General features: G+C 36.9%; 1 protein-coding gene across 1 annotated transcript; it reads left to right on the forward strand.

The window, feature by feature from the left end:
- The first annotated feature begins 530 nt into the window (after window positions 1-530).
- Window positions 531-21536, forward strand: LOC134491568 (carnitine O-palmitoyltransferase 2, mitochondrial-like). The gene is made up of 5 exons (XM_063295408.1): window positions 531-706; window positions 6257-6337; window positions 8350-8456; window positions 12092-13390; window positions 21114-21536. Exons 1-5 carry the CDS (start codon window positions 531-533, stop codon window positions 21440-21442), a joined length of 1992 nt encoding a protein of 663 aa, XP_063151478.1. The 3' UTR covers window positions 21443-21536.

The following is a 21536-nucleotide window of genomic DNA, read 5'->3' on the forward strand; positions in this document are numbered from 1 at the left end:
TTTTTAAAAAATGAACATATGGAGAGCTTTGTTTTCTTGTTACTTTTAATTTATAGACCGTGTTTTAATCTATTTAAACCCCACCACATGCATTTCCCCCATTGGGGGGAAGATGGTGGCTGCCTCTGTAAATGAGACTGGCGCCGGTGTGGGCTCTCTCAGCTATTCCCACGACACGGTGGGGAGGGAAAAACGTTCGATGCTTCCCACGTCAGTCAGGCATCCCATAAATAATTTAGCAGTAAAGGCTCGGCCAGCCAGCGCTCCCTCAAAGCAGGAAGTGAGGGGATCAAACGCGGCGGTCAGCGAGCAAAGCAGCCACCGCGCCCTCGCTCGTAGTCCGCGCTGCCCCCTCAGAAGCGGAGCTGCTTGTCGCGTTCTCCGGTTGCCTTGGATACCAGCCGGAGGCCTTCTTTCCTACCACCTTCGGCCGTTTGCCGCCATTCGGAGGAGCGCGTGCCGCCGAAAATCGGTTGCGGTGGGGTTGCGCTTCGCCCTTTCCCTTCACTCTCCGCTCCGAGCAGCCTGACATGCGCCGAGCGAAGCCCCCATGGGGCGCCTCGATGCTTCGGAGCGCGGTTAGCTGCCGCCAGTACTGGAAGACCGTGGGACAGGTGGAGGGAATTGTGTCGGAACAGGACACGGACCATCATTTCGTGCATCGAAGCACCATTCCTACCATGCATTTCCAGCCCAGCTTGCCCAGGTTCCTCTGCCGTTCACCAAGTTTCAGGGAAAGGGGGGGGCGGGGGGAGTAAGGACACCGGGAGAAAGCAATCTTCCTTCTTCTCCCTTTCCCGCCATTCCTGCAGTGTAGCTGTTTAAGGGGAATGCAGGCATTTCTCATATACTCTTTGTGAATGTAACCCAAACCTTACTACTATATCAAGCCTTTGGACCACCGGCAAAAAGCGCACCCCCATTGCAGTCGGAGGGAAAGCAAGAGAGCATCTGAGCTCGGCTCGACCGAGGCTTCGGGTAGCTTCTCGTTCTTTTGATGTAGCCTTCCTGGAGATTCCTACACAAGGATTAGATTACACGAAGGCACAAGCCCTTTCCTTTGTGCCCTATTATACTGCCCAAGTGAAAAATGTTCATGTTCAGGCACCCTAGACCAATATTTAATAAATCTAGCCAAAAATGCTCTTCAGGGAAGTTCCCCAGGAGAGTCCAATGAGAGTCCAATGAGGCATTTGCTGGGAGGAGGAATTACCCAGTACTATTGAGTCTGCTGTTGGTGAGGATGAATGGGATGAGAAAAATGATCTGAGAGTGCCAGGTGCTGATCTATTGCCTGAGGTGTGTGTACCTACCTATGCAAATAGGTTACCTGAGCTAGTAGACACTAGTATCGAAGCAAGAAAGTCCTATTCCACAAACACATTTCAGTGCAGCCTGCTTCAAACTGTACCCCTGGTAGAATAGTCTGCTGGAAAATGCTGTATTTTGCTTTGCTTGTCACCATTTCACTGGTAGGGATAGAAGTAGCAATTAATATGGGTTTACCTGCAAAGGTACAGGATCTGGAAAAAGGCTACTGAAAATGGTGTAGGTTTGAGGCTGCATGACATGCAACCCACAGTGACTGTGTGTTGGCTTGGAAGAATTAAAAATACAGGAAAAGGGACTTCTAGTGGGGACATGGACTGAACAGTTGTGCCCACGGGCTCAGCGGGCAGAACTGACAACCTGGCAGTTTTTTTAGGCTCAGACAGGTTTTTCCTGAAACCCAGAAGTGTTTTTCTGGAAAAAAGAAAACACCTGGAATCATCCCATCTGCAGCCAGGAGATCACAAACAGCATTCGCATTCAACTGGTAAGAACTAGCTGGAAGGCTGGGACGTTACCATTTCCAAGCTGCACTACAGCCTTAAAGGGACACTAAGACTGGCCACCCCATTTCTAAATCACCCAATTTATATTTCTTTTAAGTACGCATACTCTAAGAGAGGCTTTCTACAGCAAGGAGAAGCGGGTTCTCTTGGTACTTATCGTTATTTTTTGGGATCAATTTTTTAAAAAAATCTTTTTAAGTTTGGACTTCGTTTTCCATCCAAATATTAAGGAGGATTGAGAGTAAATAATTGTCTCCCTGCTATTATTTTTGTACTAAATTTGAAGATATTAGCATTTTCCTACATGTTGAATCGGCTGCTTTGAACTTCCATTTTTCTGCTTCTACTTTCCCTGAGATAACTCTCTGTTATCTCACTTTCACTTGTGTAAACACATTCCTATGGAAACACATTCCGGAATTCTTTAATACCTTCAACTTTCTCTGGTTAAGCTCCTAGGGGGCGCCATAATCTACTGCGTGAGACATGGAGGATTTTAAACAGACTTTCTCTGACTTCCAACAGGATTTTAAACAGATTCTTTCTGATTCCTGTCAAGTTTTTATGCAAGGCATAAAACATTGTAGAAAATATGAGGTCTGAAATGTGTCATCTGGTTGGGGATGTTGTGGAGGAAGCTGAGGACTTTAACAGACAGAAATGTCTCTTCTAAGAGTGACATCGGGACTTCTGTTGAAATGTTGGATGAAGATTGGATAGTCGAGTTGAAGAAATAGAAGGGAGAGATGGAGTTGCAAGCCACAAGTGAAATTGATCTTCTGATGGAATGCCATGGGAAAGAAGGGGTTATTATGTATGGGAGGTCTCCTGAAGAGATGTTGGAGTTTATGAAGAGGGCAGTTGGGCTGTTCAATTTTTTTGAAGAAGAAAGCTCTGTGTGCATTGTGGGGATATGTAAATGCTCTGGTTTATTTTGAAGTGGGTAAGGGTTTAAGAATATTTCTCTGGATTGTTTTAAGGGTTTGGCTGATTTCATTTATCTTTAACAATTTGGATTGAGATTATTAAGGTATAACAAAAAAAATAAATGTCTGGTTTTGGGTTCAATATGATTAAGGATATTAAAATTGTTTTGTTATCAAGTACAATGACAGACAATTTATATGTTTTTTAGTTTGATCTTTATTATAGTAGACAGGAGTGTATAGAATATTAGTAGGAAGGAAATAATTAAATAAATATTATAGGACTACACTGGCAGAATTTCTTTTGTTCATCTCTAAAAAAGAAATTATTGAGGAGACACACTGGGAAAGTGAGGAGTGACAGTGGGAGATTTTATTTACTATTTACATCTAAAACAGGTTTTTGTTTTGTATAAAGTAACACTATAGCATTTTTTTTAATGCCAAAAAGCACTATATTTAATAAACTAACAATAAAATGTAAAAGCAAGTAAAAAGCTAGTAAGAAAAAAAGTTGATACAAAAATTTAACTAGCTAAGAAATTTAACTAGCCAAAAATAAAATAAAATAAAATAAACCAGCAAACAAGCTAGACACATTAAAAAGCCAGAATACTTCAGTGAAATATTTAATCTGATATTATATATCATTATTATGTTTGTGGAATTAAATATTTTAAACATTTAAAATATTTAATATTTTTCATATTTTCTATGAAGAACGTATTTTACCTTACTTTACCCTAACAGTAGAATAGTCTGAGTGTGTTCAAGAATTAATTATCTGAAAGGCATCAAAATAATAATTAAATATTATGGAAGCCCCAACTTTCTGCTTGAGCTTTTAAATTTAAGAAGTTGAATTTATATAGAGAATTCTTCAAGTCATTAAAAGTTGCTTCTGAAAAAATAAAAAAAAATGTTTGAAACAAATGAAATAGTTTTGGGAAGAGGGTCATTTAAGAACAGCTAATCTACCAAGTAGGGAAATATTTAATTTAACAGAAGAAAATACTGTATATATAGCTCAGGGTTGAACTATGGAATCCTTGGTGGTCTCTGAGCTTGGCTGTTTGCTTGCAGACATTTTATTACCCAACTAGGTAACATCATCAGTGTGAGTATGGAGAAAACCCCCCACTAAAACTGGCAGGACCAGCTAATGTATATAAACAGGGAGCAAACCCCACACTTACTCACACTGATGATCTTACATAGTTGGGTAATGAAACATCTGCAAGGAAAAAACCAAGCTCAGAGAGCACCAAGGACTCCATATTTAATTTAATCTAAGATCTATTCTTTGTAAGTATAAACCTGGATATTGATTTATAATTAAGATTTATTAATTTAGATTTTATGGAATAATAATTCCTAAGTATTTCAAAGATCTATTACAAACTCAGATATTATAATTAAGTGTAACAACTTGTTGTACTTTAAGATTGATATTATTAAATAGTGCTTCAGTTTTGGAATAATTAATTAAAAAAAACAGCTACTCAACCATATAGTTCTACTGAATGGATTACTCTGCTACATCTAGGCTGGATCTCTGCCTTTCCTAGTTAGTGAAAGCCTCCAGGGATGTGACAGAAGGCTGGGTTAAGGTAGTCATCTGTGAGTGAAGGGTTGTTGCCACTCTCCTTGAAGGAGGCAGTATTATGCCCCTCCTCAAAAAACTATCCCTTGGCTATTATATATTAGTTTCCAACCATGCCTTTTTGGGGAAGATTGTTGAGAAAGTGGTGGGGCTACAACTGCAGGGGGGGGCTGGAGGAAGTGGGTTATCTGGACCTACTCAGTTGTTTCAGGCATGGGCATAGCATGGAAACAACATTGCACTTGTGGATGATCTCTGACAAGATCTGGATGGGACAGTGTGATCCCTCCTTGTGTTGCTTGGCTCTCAGTGGTCTTTAATACCACCAGGTATGACTTTCTTCTAGCCTAGAGGATTAGGGGTAGACCGGCACTTCTTTTGCAGTTGTTCTTCCTAAGGGGTGGTTCCAGCTGGGGAGAGTTGTGAGTACCACAACACTGTCCCTGCTCCTGTTTAACACCTTTATGAAGCTGCTGTGTGAGACCATCCATTGACATGGGTTGGTCATCATCAGCATGCTGATGATACCCAATTTTACATCTCATGGGCTGAACAGGTGATGCTGCCAAAGTACCATCCAAGTGCCTTTGGGTTTAAATGGGAAAGAACAATTAAATGGCTTAATCCCTGCAAGACAGAGTGATTCTGGGACTGTAAACTATACTATTCCACAGAGATTCTGTTTTTAGTTCTGGGCAAGGTCAAGCTACAGCCTGGATATCCTACAGGGCTACCTTCTCCCAGTAATGTAAGCCCATCTGATAAGGGACTGCCACCTGCAGGAGCCATGGAAGCATACCTTTCATATCATTGCCCCCCTTCTTTGGAACAGCATTTCTTTGGACATCTGAATGGCTTTTCCCTCTTGGCATTTAAAATATTTTTAAAGATTTGTCTTTTCCAACATGTCACTGGTTGGTGGCATGATAGCATTCTTTTTCAGTGTAAAGTATTGTAATTCTAGTTGAGTTTATTGTAGTGTGTTATTGATCCTGTACATACGATTTTATAGAATTACAAAAATTGTGATGAGAATTGTATCCCACTCAATCAATTCTGATTGAAGAGGCCTATAAGCCATGTAAATTAAATATAGGCAACCACATTTTAGCCTAATGTGTGAACCCAAGCTATGTAACAGTTTAATGGTTTAGTGTGTTGTGAGCTCAGACATTAGGATTAGCGGATAAACTTAAATATCGTTGAGGTATCTATGATGGTATCATATGAATACATCTGTATTAATCACTCACCTGTAAGTGCTGGTTTTGGCCTTTAAAGCCCTAAACAACTTAAGATCAGGTTACCTGAAGGAAAGCCTTCTCCTGTATGTACCTACCTGAACCTTAAGATGTCTAATGAAGTCCTCCTCCATATACCCCCCACCCGGAAGTGAGGTGGGGCTCTACAGGGGAGAGAGTTGTGGTGCCCACATTAATATCATTTCAGCACCAGGTGAAGACCTTTCTATTTCCCAAGACTTTTTATTTGGCTTTTAAATGTATTTTAATTCATATTGTTTTAGATTTTGAGTGACTGCTTTGCTGCTATCTAGTTTATATGGTATTTTCATTTTGCATTCATTTGGTTTTATTGTATATTTTATTGAAATTGTATTTTTCATGTGTTTTATTGTAAACTTCTCAGAAAGCTTCAGCCATTGGATGGTTTAAAATTTTTAAGAAATAAAACAGAAATAAATAAATAAATAAGTAAAATTCACTTTTAGGGTCAACAGCCAGTAAAGGTTTTGCAATTTAATACCAACTCTATCTTTTTCCTTCTGGGTAATCAGTATGAACAAATTAATAATATAAATGAATGGGGAGTTCATTTATGTCAGGACTGATATAAAAAGCCAATATATAACTTGTTGTGTTATCCATTTTTAGATTGCCTATTCCTAAGCTGGAGGACACTATCAGTAGATACTTAGCTGCTCAGAAGCCACTGCTGAATGATCAACAATACAGGTACAAGGAAAGACATTAGCACTATATAATTGTGTAATAAAAAAACAGGTATAGCAATTATATTTTTAAAAATATAAAATAGATTAAAATATATGAAAGACTCATTTCTCTATATCTGATTGTATCTGGTACCCTAAGTAGTCAACCCTTTGTTGTGTTACTGGATTTTCTCTTCCTGGCCATGCCTACAGGAAGAGTTGTAGGGCAATGCTGAATTTATGGTTTGCACCAAAAAAAATCCCAGATTCAGTCCTCCACATCTCCTGGTTTACTAAGCAAAGTTATTGTCTAGAACTCTAGAGAGCTGTTCTCAGTGTGTAGACAATGTGAGTTGATTAGATCAATGGACTGAATAGCCATATTCATACATAACACTAGGTCAAAATTCCATAGAACCCTGGTTTATCATTAACAATCAATAAACATGTGTTGTTGTATCTTTCGCAATTGCTCCCACTTGGTTTGTTTCACTAGCAAGAGAGACAGTATAATTATAAACTAATTAGTCTCCTAAACAAGATTAGAAACTAACTATAGATACTGTTTCTATATTCTGATTTCTTAGGAGAGTAGAAAACCAGAAATTCCAGTTTAGAGCTTTTCCTTTTGCTTAGTTTCTGGTTACTTTAGTTTCTTTGACTAATGGGAGGAGCCAAACAAAGTGATCAGGTAGCACTCTGCACATGAACATAAGCCAAGATTCCCTGAAATAGGGTTACATTATTACATACCAAATACTGGCAGTATTAGGCAATTTGTCCATAGTGCCACTTTTTTTTTCATGTTTACAACCTGTCCTTTCAGGAAACGTTTGAACATATATTAATCCACAGCAGTACAGTATAGCCTAAAATGTGTAAATGTTAAACAGTGCTAAATATGCTTAAGGAATATATTTTTACTTTTATCTGTCTTCATTACTCTCCTTTTAATTTTTTTCTGTTATTATGATTATTATTATCAGTATTAGCACCATGGTCATAATGTTGTTTGATAAAGTATTATGTTGATACTAAATCAGTATTACAGTTTACACATTTTGGTTTAATTTAATAGCCTTTATTTTTACCAAACAGTAATTTGTCTCACAATTTTTTTTAGGATGTGTAGATAATAAAAGATAACAAGGGATCATTCAGTGATTTTGAAAAGCAATAAAAAATGGGCAAAAATTTATTGTGCTGTTTCACATGCATAGAAAATTCAAAAGGAAGGAGAGGGCTTTTCATGACATATTGGGACTGAGAAATCCATTCCCATCCAGGAGTTATTTTTCTACCTCTTTTGCTTGCTAGAGTGACATACCAATTTTATCCACTTGTGATTTTTATACACAGTGGCAGGGATTTGGGGCAGAGGTTTGATTAGTTACCATCTTCAATCTGTATTTTTGGAGCCTTGATTATAATTCATGCAAAAGTTAATCCCTAAAGAACCTAAGCCTAGAATTATTTTTTAAAATTATTAAACTAATTTTTGCAGTTTTAACTGCTAATTTTCTCTCTCATACTTGACTATAAGATTAATTTCATGTTTATTGGACTCAGTAATTTGATGTGTTAATTATTTAAGATACAAGCCACTAAAATACTGCTTCACAATCTGCATTCATTATGGTGTGGGTAGGAGTCATCTATAACATTGCAGATGGCATCTGAAAGACAACAGATTAAACTAAAAATAGCTGAACTCATGAGATTGTGAATCTCATGAGACTTCACTGTTCTTCCCTGGAATCTTGCAAGATTGGGAAGAAACTCATAAATTTGTGAGGTTAGGCAAAAACTCTGAAATCTCACAAGACTGGGCAATTTCATGGTAATTTAATATGTTTGTTCCCACATGATATTGCACAGCATATAGAAAAGTTCCTGACCACTAACATATATGGAACGAGAATATTTTATTATAATTAAATAATAAATTACAAACCTAGTTATAATTATAACAATTACAATTTAAAGGCTATTCAAGTGCAGTAATACAATAATTAGTTTATTTTTAATTTCTAGAAATACTGTAAAAATTGCCAGAGACTTTGGGAATGGAGAGGGGAAGATCATACATCGTGATCTTCTTGAACATGATCGGAATAATAAACATACAAGTTATATAGCAGGTTTGTTTTAATATTTTTGATTATTCTGGAGTCACATTATTTTCTTCAAGCTTGTTTTACTTGCTATTTATTTTTATTGAGCAGGTATATTTTGTTTTTAACGATCTCGCTTTATGAGGATACTATCTGTTACTGAAACTGTAGTTCTTTATCCCAAAACTTTAAAAATAGGTTATATGATGGCATGTTCACTCATGATGAAGGAAACAGGATGGTAAACCGTTTCTTTGGAGTTTCATGGCCCACAATTAAATTTTGATTGCCCCCTAGAGTAATTTAAAGTCATCCGCAAGCAAGTAATTTGGACCTTGATCAGGAATGATTTAGTTAGCCTCCATGATAATGAGAAAAGGGGTCACAGAAAAGGAATGGACTATTTTTTATCACTATCCTACCTAGTACTAAGGAGGCAGTTCCCTGTAGACTGTCTCTGAAGAAATAGTACCTTGATAGAATATAGTTATCTTCTTCATTGAAACCATACATGATCACTTACAAATTTAAGACACAACATTATTCAGGCAGAAATATTAAATAACCTTTCATGATCAAAATGTGGCTCTGTTGAAGTGTTATGTCAGGTAGACTGTTTTTGAAGTTCTTATAAGCTATGCTGTCTCATCTTATCCTCATTTAGAAGCTGAGAAGGATCATGTATGAAACTGTATAGCAGTGAAAAACAGGCGAAAATCCAAAATTTTAAGACTGCTGTTTTACAAAGGCAATTAAAATGTTTACTGCTTACCTTATAAGAAGTTCTAGGATATTATCTGGGTGGAATATTGTTTAGAAATCTAATTTAATTACTTGGAGAAATTTGCAAAAAAATGTCAGATACAAAGAAATGAAATGAATAAATGCTATATAACAATTTTAATTAGATTTTCCTTTACTTAAAGTATCTAACCAGGTGGTAGTACCTACCTGGCCTTCTCTGGGATCCGAAGCTAAGCAGGGTTGGGGCTGGTTAATATTTGTGAGACCAGCAGAGAATACCATTGCCTTGTCTCTATGAAATAATTTGCCCCATTTTACTTGGTGTTGGAGAAGGAAGTCATGTTTAGGCTGCCTTCTTTCAAGGATTTGTTTTCACCTTTATATTATTTTGCTGTTTTAATTAGTATTCATTTTAATTATAGAGAACAAATTAAGTTCTGTTAAGTTGCATTATTGTATGTTTGGTTTGTACAACAAAACCCTATACAGTAAGGTACATCAGGGTCTGCAATGCATTATCTTGATATTCCATGGAATACCTGACCTTGAATCAGCATTTGTGTGAAATGGTATATTTGAGATTAATATTATTTGTGTGCGTATGTGTGTGTATGCCAGTCTTGATTCCTGATGATTGCCTGGATGAGTCCCTGCAGTTTTCTTGACAAGGTTTTGGAAGTGGTTTGCCACTGTCTTCTTCCTAGGGCTAAGAAAGAATGACTGGCCCAAGGTCACCCAGCTGGCTTCATGCCTAAGACAGGACTAGAACTCACGGTCTTCCAATTTCTAGCCTGGTACCTTAACCACTACACCAAACTGGCTCTCTAATATAATATAAGTAATATAATATATTTATGGCTTCATCACATTACCACATTCTGACTTCAAGAACAGCCATTCAGAGGAGTGAAAGCTATCACCATATTCCAACACAGACAGTAAGAACTCAACGTGGTCAGCCTCTCATTGAAGAGATTGCAGGAGATCTCTCCCAGCAGTTCTTTATTTCACAATTTTCAGTGTTATTCAGCTAACAAAAACAACAGTTGAAACAATAGTTTTATTTAAATTAAACAAAAGTTGCTCTATGGTAAGTGAAACAAGGTTTTTTTTAACCAATTAATGGTACATGTCATGAGTACTGATAGGACAGTACAAGTGATCAACACAGAAAACAATGAAAAATGAAAGGGAAGAAAGTTTTTAAGATTATTGGTTATTGAAAGCTCTAATGTCTAGTCATGCAAAATAATAAGAAAATGGAGTGCAGAATATCTTTATACAATGTACCTGGTGATGAAGTATTGTCAGCATACATGTTTTTAATGGAATAGCCAATATGATTGTGTGTTAGGAACTTTCATAGAGATACAGTAATGCTAATATAAGGCTGATTTTTCTTCATTAAGGTGAGTTATGTTAGGAAAAACGTAAGTGCTGAAAAGTGAGTTATGATTAAGTCTTTAGATTTTTCAAAATTTAATTCCAGTCAAATCAATTCCCTTTCAACTATATCAAAATTAACAATGTTTTATTAATGCCATCTTGTAAGGTAGAAAAGTTGCTTCCCATTAATCATATTGATACACCAATAACAATAATGCAATCCGATACAGGTAGGCCTTGCTTAACAACCATTCATTTAACGAGAGTCTGAAGTTACGACAGCCTTGAAAAAAGTACTTTACAACCCGTACTCGCACTTACAACTGTCGCAGATCATTGCACCACCTCTGCATTCATGTGATCACAATTTGGGCACTTGGCAACCAACTTGCATTTACAACTAGTTGCAGTGTCTTGTGGCCACATGATCGCAATTTGCGACCTATTCTGTCAGTTTCTGGCAAAAAAACGTCCATTGGGGAAGTGGGATTCACTTAACAAGTGTGGTGTTTTCCTTAACAACCCATGGTTCACTTAATGACCATTGTAAAATGGTCGTAAGAACAGGTCCAGTTGCATGGTGACTCACTTAACAACCACACCATTAACAATTTTTCCTGTCCCTATTGTGGGCATTAAGTGAGGACTACCTGTAATAGCACAGAACTTATGAATAGCTTTGCATTTGTTACCAACTTGAAGAGCTTTTGATCTGAACTTATAATCATTCCTGGAAGACTGTGGTACAGACAAATGTTTGGGTAGAGCTAATCAGAGTATCAAGATTATGTTAACAATTTGAATGCTAGATTAAGGAAAAATCTATTAATGTGAAGATGTGACATTTTTTTCAAGTGATTAAAAAGTGACTATATTATTATTTTGTTATTATATTATTTGGCATTATTTTGAAATTTTCCACAAGATGTTTAAATACAATTAAAGAAAAATAAAAACTGGAATACAGTAATTTAATTGGATTTTTTTCCAGTGTGGATTGTTCCCCCAGAATTATGCCAGAAAAATCAAGGGCTTGCTAGAATCTTAATTGTTCATAAGAAATATATGAACTGGTTTAGTCAAGTGAAAATAATGGAAATACAGTACTGTATTGGGACTATGATTAACAAGCTCTGTCATGTATATTCAGGACGCTGGAGGGTCATATGCCATACATGTGTTATACAGTACAGAAAGCCAAACTGAAGGGCTCAGCAAAAAAACTGAACATTATGTATTAACTGGATTCCCTGGCTTCTTTGTCTCTGACTTCACAGATCATAACTAAGATCATACTCAAACACATATATTAGAGAAAATTATGTTTTAAACTTGTATATTAAGAAAGGATATACATTTTACAGAAAGTTACAAAAATGAATGCATCTTTTCATGTGTTTAAAAAAAATGTGGAATGAAGCAGATTTGGAGGGACCTCTTTGATTTTTCTTGATATATCTTTACAAACTTCCAAGTTTATATATCAAACAGCTAAATGTATTTTGTTAACTGAATTGTTTTTATTTTTGTAGGACCGTGGTATGACATGTATCTTTCTTCAAGAGATCCAGTTGTTTTCACTTGCAACCCTTTCATTTCTTTAAATCCTGATCCCAAACCTGAATACAATAATCAAGTAGTGAGAGCAACCAATCTTGTCGTTTCAGCATTAAAGTTTCTTAACTCCCTGAAGAATGACTATTTACGGCCAGATATATATTATGTAAACCGCAAATGGGGTCAAAGTAAAATGTTCAAATACTTCATCCGTGCTCTTCCACCTACTGTATCCTGGTATGGAGCATATTTGGTGAATGCTTATCCTTTAGATATGTCACAGTATAAATCTCTCTTCAATAGTACCAGGATACCTAATTTAAGTAAAGATACATTATTTACAAGTGAATTTGCAAGACATTTATTGGTGATGAGAAATGGTCATCTTTATGTTTTTGAAGTACTAGATCCTTTTGGTAACATTCTACATCCATCTGAAATCCAGGCTCATTTAGCACAAATAATATTTGATGCTGATCGCTTGCCTAGTTTTGACCTTTCGTGTCTCACAACTGAAGAAAGAAATACTTGGGCAAATGTAAGGCAGCAACTTGTCCAAAAAGGCAATGAAGAAAACTTGAAGAAAATTGACAGTGCCATCTTCTGCCTTTGTTTAGATAATGCTTCCCCTCAAAATGAAATTGAACTCACTCATTGTTTTCTTCATGGATATGGTTTTAATCGCTGGTTTGACAAATCCTTTAGTCTGATTGTCACTAGTGATGGAAATGCAGGAATAAATTTTGAACACTCTTGGGGAGATGGAGTCGCAGTTCTGCGTTTTATTAATGAAGTCTATAGAGACAGTACAGAGCATCCAGCTCTTCTGCCCGAATCCAGTCCAGCTTTATTTGTTACATCTTGTGACAAGCTTGAATTTAATCTGAATCACTCAATAACATGTGCTATTAGTGCTGCGCGTACAAAATTTGATGAAACATTGAAAAGGTTTTTTGTAAAATCATTGAAGTATGAAAAGTTTGGGAAAGAGTATATAGTGAATAAAAACTTGAGTCCGGATGCTGTGTTTCAGCTTGCATGTCAAATGGCTGTCTATCGTCAGTATGGAAAGTTTCTTCCTTCTTACGAAGCATGTAGTACTGCAGCTTTTAAACATGGTCGGACTGAAACAATTCGTCCAACAACTGTGTACACTAAAAAGTGTGCAGATGCATTTATTGTTGAACGAGGAAAGCATCACATTGAAGATATGAGAAATATGATTGACGAATGTTCAAAGTACCATAGACGCTTGCAGCTGGATGCTACATTAGGTTAGGTCTTTTCAATATTTTGTCATTTATATATTTTAGCTAAGTCTTGCGATAAAGTCTAGTAGCGACACTTATGTGGACTGTTCAATAACTCTTTTTGTGTTGTTTGTAGAATATGAAAAGGATGGGATTTCTATTGTGGGATATACCTTACAAAAAGGATAGTTAGGAATTTTCACATAGTTTAACTAGTTTCTAGTTCTAACTCTGTTATAACTGATAAGTAGTTATGGAGAAATATAGAATGCAGCCCCTAAACTTTAATTCTTTCATTTATATCTATCTTTCCTCTAAGTAACTCAAGTCATTATGCTTCCTAGTTGAATTGGGATTTGAATCCTGCTCTCCCCATCTCTAACCCAATGCTACTGCTGCACTATACAGGCTTTTTTAATTATTGGATGAAAAATGCTATTTTTGCAAGCTGTTAAAAGACACATCTTTTTGCTTCCTTATGAACACTGTGAAAATGGACTGCTTGCTACTGTCTTATTCAGTAATGTGTTTTCAATTTCTACAGCCCTGGGATGTCCTGGGGATCCCCCATCCAAGTACTAACTAGGTCTGAATCTGCTAGGATTTTTTCCATATCAGCCAAGGTCAGCTAGGAGCTGCCACCTTCTGTCATCAGGAACTGAGCTTGACTTGAGGGCTATTTCACTTTTTAATGATATTAACCCATATCCACTACAGGTAGTCCTCATTTAGCAATTGCCTCATGTAGCAACTTTTCAGTTACAACAGTGATGAAAAAATAACTTTACAACCAATCCTCACATTTACGACCTTCACAGGTCTGTAAAGTAAAAGAAAGTGAAGTAAGATCGTAAGCAGAGTTGCAGTTTCACTTAGCAACTGCTTTGCTTAACACCCGAGTTGCCGGTCCCAATTGTGGTTGCTAAATGAGGACTACCTGTAGCGTCTTTTTTAAATGAGAGAGTATCACCTGTCCAAATGGAAGATAGTTAGGACACAAAATATTTTTAAAGGGAATGCGTGATTATTTTATTTTATTAAATAAAAGTTATTTGTATTAGAGAAAGGCTTTGTAGAAAAAACAACAATAACCAAACATTGGATTACAGTTCTATTCAGGAATTCTGCAATAGAAGGAAGGAAGTCACTTATGAGCACTACATAAGCTCTGTAATTTATATCTGGAAAATCCCAAATTCTCCAGAATTATATATTTATATACATTCTCTTCCAAAACTTCTGTGGAATTTTGGCTTGTGATATAATTACAAAGGTGAGGTTCTTTTATTCATTAACTGCTATATCAATAGTAGCCCCTGCCCTGTGAACCACCCTTCCCCCTGTATCTGGCAGGCCCCAACCCTTTTAGCCTTCTAGAAAGGGCTGCCTTTTCCTCAGGTACTGGGATGAGGTAAAGGACCGTGAGGATTGGAGATGATGGGTCAGACACCTGGTTTTCTTTTTTCTTGTTTGTAGTTTTATTATTCTTGTGAGCTGCCCAGAGTTGTGTTTTATGAGATAGGTGGCCATATAAGTTTTTAAAGTAAATAAATTACCATAGAAGCTTTTGGCAATAATTCTATAATTAAAACTTACCTTTTCAGCATTTTGCATTTTAAATCTTGGTTTATTTGTTTTACAAGCAGGTATCTCTAGGTAACATCACCCTAGAAATACAGGTTTGGCTTTTTAAAATTTATTTCTTTAGAGTGAAGAATTATTTTTAAAAACCAGTTTTTAATCAGTAATTGTACAGAAATTACCTCTTTCCTCATGTGAGTTCACATGTCTCCTTTACAGCTTTGTTATTAGGACTAACCATGAAAGTTCTGAAATAAGCATTATTTTAGTTATACACATGTTTACATTGCTGGTAGTTGTACATATGAATAAATAGATTTAGATACTTAAAGTTATTACCTAATTAGTGGGGAGTATTTTTTAGTTTTTGCAGCATTTACTAGATACTGTTGAAGACAAATATGTATAATGGAAATCAAACACACCACAAAATTAAAGCTCATAAACCGTGTGATTCAGAAATATTCTTCATGTTGGGGAGCTATTAATGAACCATTACTTAATGAAGGCCATTTTCACAAATTATAATTAAGTAGGATTTCAAATTTAACAAAACTAAATAGTTTTGGGGGAAAAAACTTACCTTGGCATTTATTATATTTAATTTTTCCTCTTATTTTCTATCACGCAATAGCAGTATTCAGATATAATGCATTCTCAGCATTGTAAAAGCCAATTAGCATGTTACAAAGAATTAGTGTAAATGAAGTCCTTCTGATATAACATCCAGTGCTAAATCTATAAGATCCATTGGTATTTTAGCTTGGAAGAGGTTAATGAGCATTTTATTCATTGCATTGGACATGCAAAATAGTATTAAGTTTTACAGATAGTCCTCACTTAACAATCACTCATTCAGTGAATATTCGACGGCACTGAACAAGTGGTACTTAATGACTGGTCCTCAAAGTTCCAGCCATTGCAGCACCCTGCAGTCACGTGATCGTGATTCAGGCTCTTGGCAACCGGCCCACATTTCTGACCATTGCAGCATCCCACAGTCACATGATTGCAATTTGCAGCCTTCCCTGCAAGGTTCCCACAAGCAAAGTCAATGGGGAAGCCGGCAGGAAGTCAGTAGTTGCGCTCACGTGAGGTCCTTACTTACCCATGGTAATTCGCTTAACAATGGAAAACCGGGGACTGCTGGAACTGCTGTCGCTAAACTGCACAGTCATGTAATGTCACGCTTTATGACCGCATTATTTAGCAACAGAAATTCCAGTCCCAATTACCATTGTTGAGCAAGGACTACCTGTAATTCTTAAAGGATCAGTATATTAATTATATAAAGCTGGGAGACATAATTCAATATTCCCTTTTCATTTACATCTTTTTGTCCTGTGTGTATCATGTCACAATATTACTAGTTCTTCATTATTGTGGTCTCTGTGCAAAAGGCATATGTGTTCTGCATTTGCACTGAAACTCCATCTGGAACCTTAACTGAGATTTTTGCAGGAAGTGAATCCATACAGTTCATGCTCCTAGGCCAAAGATTAAAAAATTGTTCCACCAATGCCCCTTGGGGTCCCCAGAGCACTCCTACTTGGGTGAGCAGAGCTAAGAATTTTGCTTCCCCCCCCCATCATTTGGAATTTGGGAAGGTAAGGAGCAAAATGGAAAGAACATTTTACCCCATCAAAACTCATCACTTACATGGAGTATAGGCAGCACTAATACAAGCAATATCTTTTCAGAGAGAAGCCTATCAAACCTTACTATTACTTTCCTTTTCCCTTTCTATCTATTTTTCTTGACATCAATAAGTGGAGCCAACTGCTAGTGTCTAAGCCAACAAAAACTACTGCTAAGGGATAAAGCCAGCCCAAGTACCCACTGTATTGGCTGATCCTTTATTACCAGTTCCATTTGCCATTGTGGATCATTCCAAAGGTACAGAACCTGGCCAGTGTTGAAGTAGCCCTTCTGGATAAACTGCTGTTATCATTTGAACAGATCATCCAGTATGGACTTGCCAATCCTTGCCCTAACACACTGCCATCTATTCAAGATGTCTACCAGCTGCATTCAGATGATCAAATCTCCAGAAGCCCATCTGTCTTATTTACTGGTATCAGCTGAATTAGATTTATTTCATAGTATCCCCATTGGATATTAATTTGGCATATTGCATATGCCCAAAGCCCTTGGTCTTCAGGTAGTGCAGCCAGCTTTTCAGGCTGACACTCTGAAATGTTTGTTCATTTGAAGATTTATACACACAGGACAACACCAGTCCTTGCAGATCTTTTCCAATTAGCTAAGGATTTGCAGCAAATCCAGCTTCCAAAGAAATGGAAAAAATTGGACTCCAAATGATCAGGTGTGCTAGGTTTTTCTCTTGGAGAAAGTAGCTTCTTTTCTCTTATTTAGCATACAACAAAAAGGATCTAGATATTGTTTTACTCTAGGAGGCTTTGCAGCTTTCCTAACAACAAATTAGTATTACAAGCATGTCCTGACTGCACCTCTATTCCTGGTAGAGGTCATTGAATTTTGAACCTACGCTTGGCTATGTACCACAGAGTTTTCACAGGAGGTTCAAAACTGACTAGAAGACCTGTCAGGACATAGACAGTATTATCAGCAGATTACAAAAGATTTAAGAACATTGCCTGTTGGATAGGTATAGATCCAACTAACTCTTCATCCTCTTCTCAGTTTTACCCTTGGTACTATGGCACTGGATCACATGGACTTTCTTATGACAAGCAGGAGGTGACATATTGAGAGAAGAGTGTAGAAGCATGGGAAGCCCCTATACATATCTTTAATACAACGATTATATCAGATGACCCTCCCTTTCATTCCAGGCTCCCTCACCATCTAAAGCTTTGCAGGGTATTACATTGGATATTTCAGTATTGACTATAGTGACTATGATTATCCAATAGAATTCCAGCAGGGACCATGCAAGGATGTCTGTCACACTTTCCAGCCAGCCCAACCAAGCTGATTGCCCTCTTGCGGGAAAAGGCTTCAGCCCCAATCAAGCCTGTTCTACCATCCCAGCTAAGCACTGATTTCTGTTATTGGGCAGCAAAGCCAAATGGAGAGGTGCAATTAACACTGGATCTTTGTGGTCTCCAGATAAATTCAAGCTCTGAAATTTAGGCAAATGAGATTGTAGAACAACCTGTCCCTCTTCTCTCTAAGGGATTTATTTGCATGATAGATGTAAAAGATATTTGCTTCCACCTAACCTTTCACCCATACCACTGAAGGATCTGCTTTACACTGGGCAGCACTTCTCTCCAGTTTCAAGTGCTACTCTTCAGCCTCTCCACTGCCCCAAGGGTTTCTATCAAATGCAGGGTGGTGGCACATCTCCATCTCTTGGGCATTTAAATTTACTCTTAAATTGATCACTGGCTTAGAGCTGCATCATCTCATCTATTGTTAAAAAATAAAAAAACAGGTCCAATGTATTCAGTGAAAATAGACTGGAACTCATGGTTTACCCAGCAAAGCCTTTCTGATCCCTTCTTGAATGTGACAGTGTATATCAGCACCCAGTTAGATTTTCAGGTAGCATGCACTTTCTAGACTCGTCACTAAGCCATTTTTCTCTCATCTTATATCCACAACACAGGTCAACAATCTCAGATTTGGCTTCTAGTATTCAGTATTTGTTCAAATTCATGGTGTCAATCATACTGGTTGTATAGCATGCCAGACTTTAGAAGTAAATCCTGAAAAGTTTGTGTTTTATTGTTTTTTAAAGTGAAGTATCTGTTCCCTGGTAATGAAAAACCTCACAAATGTCATCAGTTTTCAGCTAACCATCTCCATCCTACCACAGTGCACAAAGTTCAGTTGATAGGGAAGCACCTACAATAAAGTCATTTACAATAGCTCTTAATGTTCACTGTGATTGCTGTTGTAGTCAGGAGACTGAGTTTCAAGTCAGTAGAAAACGTCTTTCTCCAGAAGTGGGATGAAACACTATTGTATGCATTTTATTGAATTTTAAAGACCACCAAGGTTATCCATTGGATGTACTTCACCAAAATGCTTTCAGATTCTAGCAACAATTTGGTGGCCCCACTGGCTTTTTTTTTTTCCTCTATTAAATTGATCTCAGGGCCTCTATCTTCAGCTTCTACAGCAGCACATTCTCTTAATTTTGAACATGGGAAGTGCATCATTCCTGTTTTTGCTGTCTTCATTTGACAGTCTTACTTCTGTAGACAGGACTCACTAAAAGGATGTGATGGAATTCTTGTGCAATATGAATTTTTAAGCACTACTTATAAGTCAAAAATATTTCATCTTTTGTCTCCTTGACAGTCAATGCCATGATGGAATCTTTCCATTATGAACTCCTAACTCACAAGGAAGCCATTCAAGCCATTGGCCATCACAGATCTATATCTCTTTAAATTAGATTTCTTTATAATGATTATGTTAGCTCACTCATATGAATTGTATGTCTTTAGAGCAGATTTCTCCCATTCCTCTAACTATATCCAGATAAGATGATACTGCAAAAGAACTGGACTTTTTTTTCCCAAAGGTTAGTTCAGATTTCCATTTAAATAAGCCATTAGTGCTTATTGCACTCTTCTCTCCATTCCAAGAACACTCTTCTTTCACTGGATGTACAGTGACCCATGGCATTTTGTATAGGCAACATCAAGGAGTTCTCTGCCTTTCAAGTTTCTCTGCAATAAAATGCAATCTGGTATAAATCCATTATTGCTTTATTTTATTGGTTGGCTTATCTCACACCATCTGCTTCTCTCTATGGTATGAGAAATGCCAACATAAACTTACACAGTTCTTTTACATGGGTTCTGGTTGGACCTCTGTAAAGAAACCACTTGGTCCAACCAGTTGACATTTGTAAGACACCACCAGCTAGACTTTTGGGCAAGAGTAAATGCCAATTTTAGCAGAGCAGCATTATCCTTTGTGCTTTCTTAACTGCAGCACTTGACCCACAGCCTTCAAGGTTCTCTTACTTATCCATATATGTGGTGCACAGAGACCATAATAAAGGACAGATTGCTTAACTGTAACTGTAGTTCTTTGTCTTGTCATCCGTGCATTTACTCAGCCACCATTTTCCTTGCTATAGGTGCCTGCCTCGGTAGGTATTCCTGATTTCTGGACTGAAATGACAGTCTCTTGAGAACTGAGGGGAATGCAGGAGTTTCTTCTAGGAGCATGCACAGTAGGGATACACTTTCTGCCAGAAATCCCACTACAGAAGATTTCTGGTTGGGCTTGGTGCAGGCACAGAACCCATATATTTGTTGGACAGATGATCACTCAGACAACCATAGTTACAGGTAAGCAGCTAATATTTATGTTGCCATACATTTATATAGTTGGTTTTTGAATGTTTGGTGAAAAACAGACAACAAAGATATTTTCATAAGCATCCTATATTCCTCCTGACAAAATTCAGACTGATGTGTGTGTATGTGTGTATCACTGCTTTATTGGGATCCCATAAAAATTCTGAAGTTTTCAGATTGTTATTATTATCATTTATGAAACAGCTATTTGGTACCTTGAATAATTTGGACATAATGTATAAAAGTAAAAATGAAAAAGTAGGTAGACAACAGAATGAGGGAGAAGGTTGGGAGAAAAAATAGATAAAATAAAATACTAAAAGCAGAGAGCAGATTCACTCTACTGACCCATGATTTGCTTAACTGGAGTTTATTGTATAAGCCACAAATATTGGATTCATATAACACATTAAATTATGACCCAAGTTATATGAAGCACAATGGCTGGATTCACCCAACAAGTTAAACCCAAACCAAACAAGTTAGTTCATGTCTTAGTACACTGTGAACCTCTTCAATCTGTTTTTGGAGGGTCACAATACTTACACTTTAACATGATAAAGTAGGAGAGCTTTTTTTTTCTTGTATAGCATCCGAACATCAGAAATTATATAAAGTAGCAAATCTAATCGGATCCTACAATCCACCAAACATGAAGCACTCTGTATTACAAATTATTTCAATGCAAGAATGTTGATTATATCCAGAGCTTGTTGGTACTGATGAATCTTCAGAGTGAATATATTTGGTTAGATGGTGCTTGATTTCATCTTATTCTGTACAATAGCTACAATGAGTTCATAGTATAAATATCCTACTCACTCTTTAATTCAATGAATCTGCCTCTTTTTTTAATCCAGGTCAAGGATTTGATCGCCACTTATTTGCCTTGAAGTACCTTGTCCAGTGCAGAGGTGGAAATATTCCTGATATTTATAATGATCCAGCCTATAAATACATAAACCATATTATCATTTCAACTAGTACACTAAGCACTCCAGCAGTTAATTATGGTGGATTTGGACCAGTGGTGCCAGATGGCTTTGGGTTTGGATATAATGTGTTTGATACCTGGATAGGATGTCTCATAACTAGCTATTTGGAGCAGGAATTAGATGAATTTCTGAGATGTCTTGAGTATACACTGAATGATATATTTGAAGTCTTAGAAGAAAGAAGACTTAACTAGTATTAAAATATTCTGAATTGACTAAATAATGATTCAAAAACAGCTGATATTTAAATAATGTATATATTACCAAGAAATGTAATAGTAGATTAAG

This window comes from Candoia aspera, chromosome 2 (assembly GCF_035149785.1).
Source record: "Candoia aspera isolate rCanAsp1 chromosome 2, rCanAsp1.hap2, whole genome shotgun sequence".
Classification (NCBI taxonomy): domain Eukaryota; kingdom Metazoa; phylum Chordata; class Lepidosauria; order Squamata; family Boidae; genus Candoia; species Candoia aspera.

Bases quoted from the DNA above. Each gene is read 5' to 3' on its own strand.
- LOC134491568 (XM_063295408.1), top strand. From the start codon at position 531: ATGCGCCGAGCGAAGCCCCCATGGGGCGCCTCGATGCTTCGGAGCGCG. The intron at 6,338-8,349 runs GTACAAGGAAAG...TTTAATTTCTAG, and splicing joins CTGAATGATCAACAATACAG to AAATACTGTAAAAATTGCCA. The intron at 8,457-12,091 runs GTTTGTTTTAAT...TTATTTTTGTAG, and splicing joins ACATACAAGTTATATAGCAG to GACCGTGGTATGACATGTAT.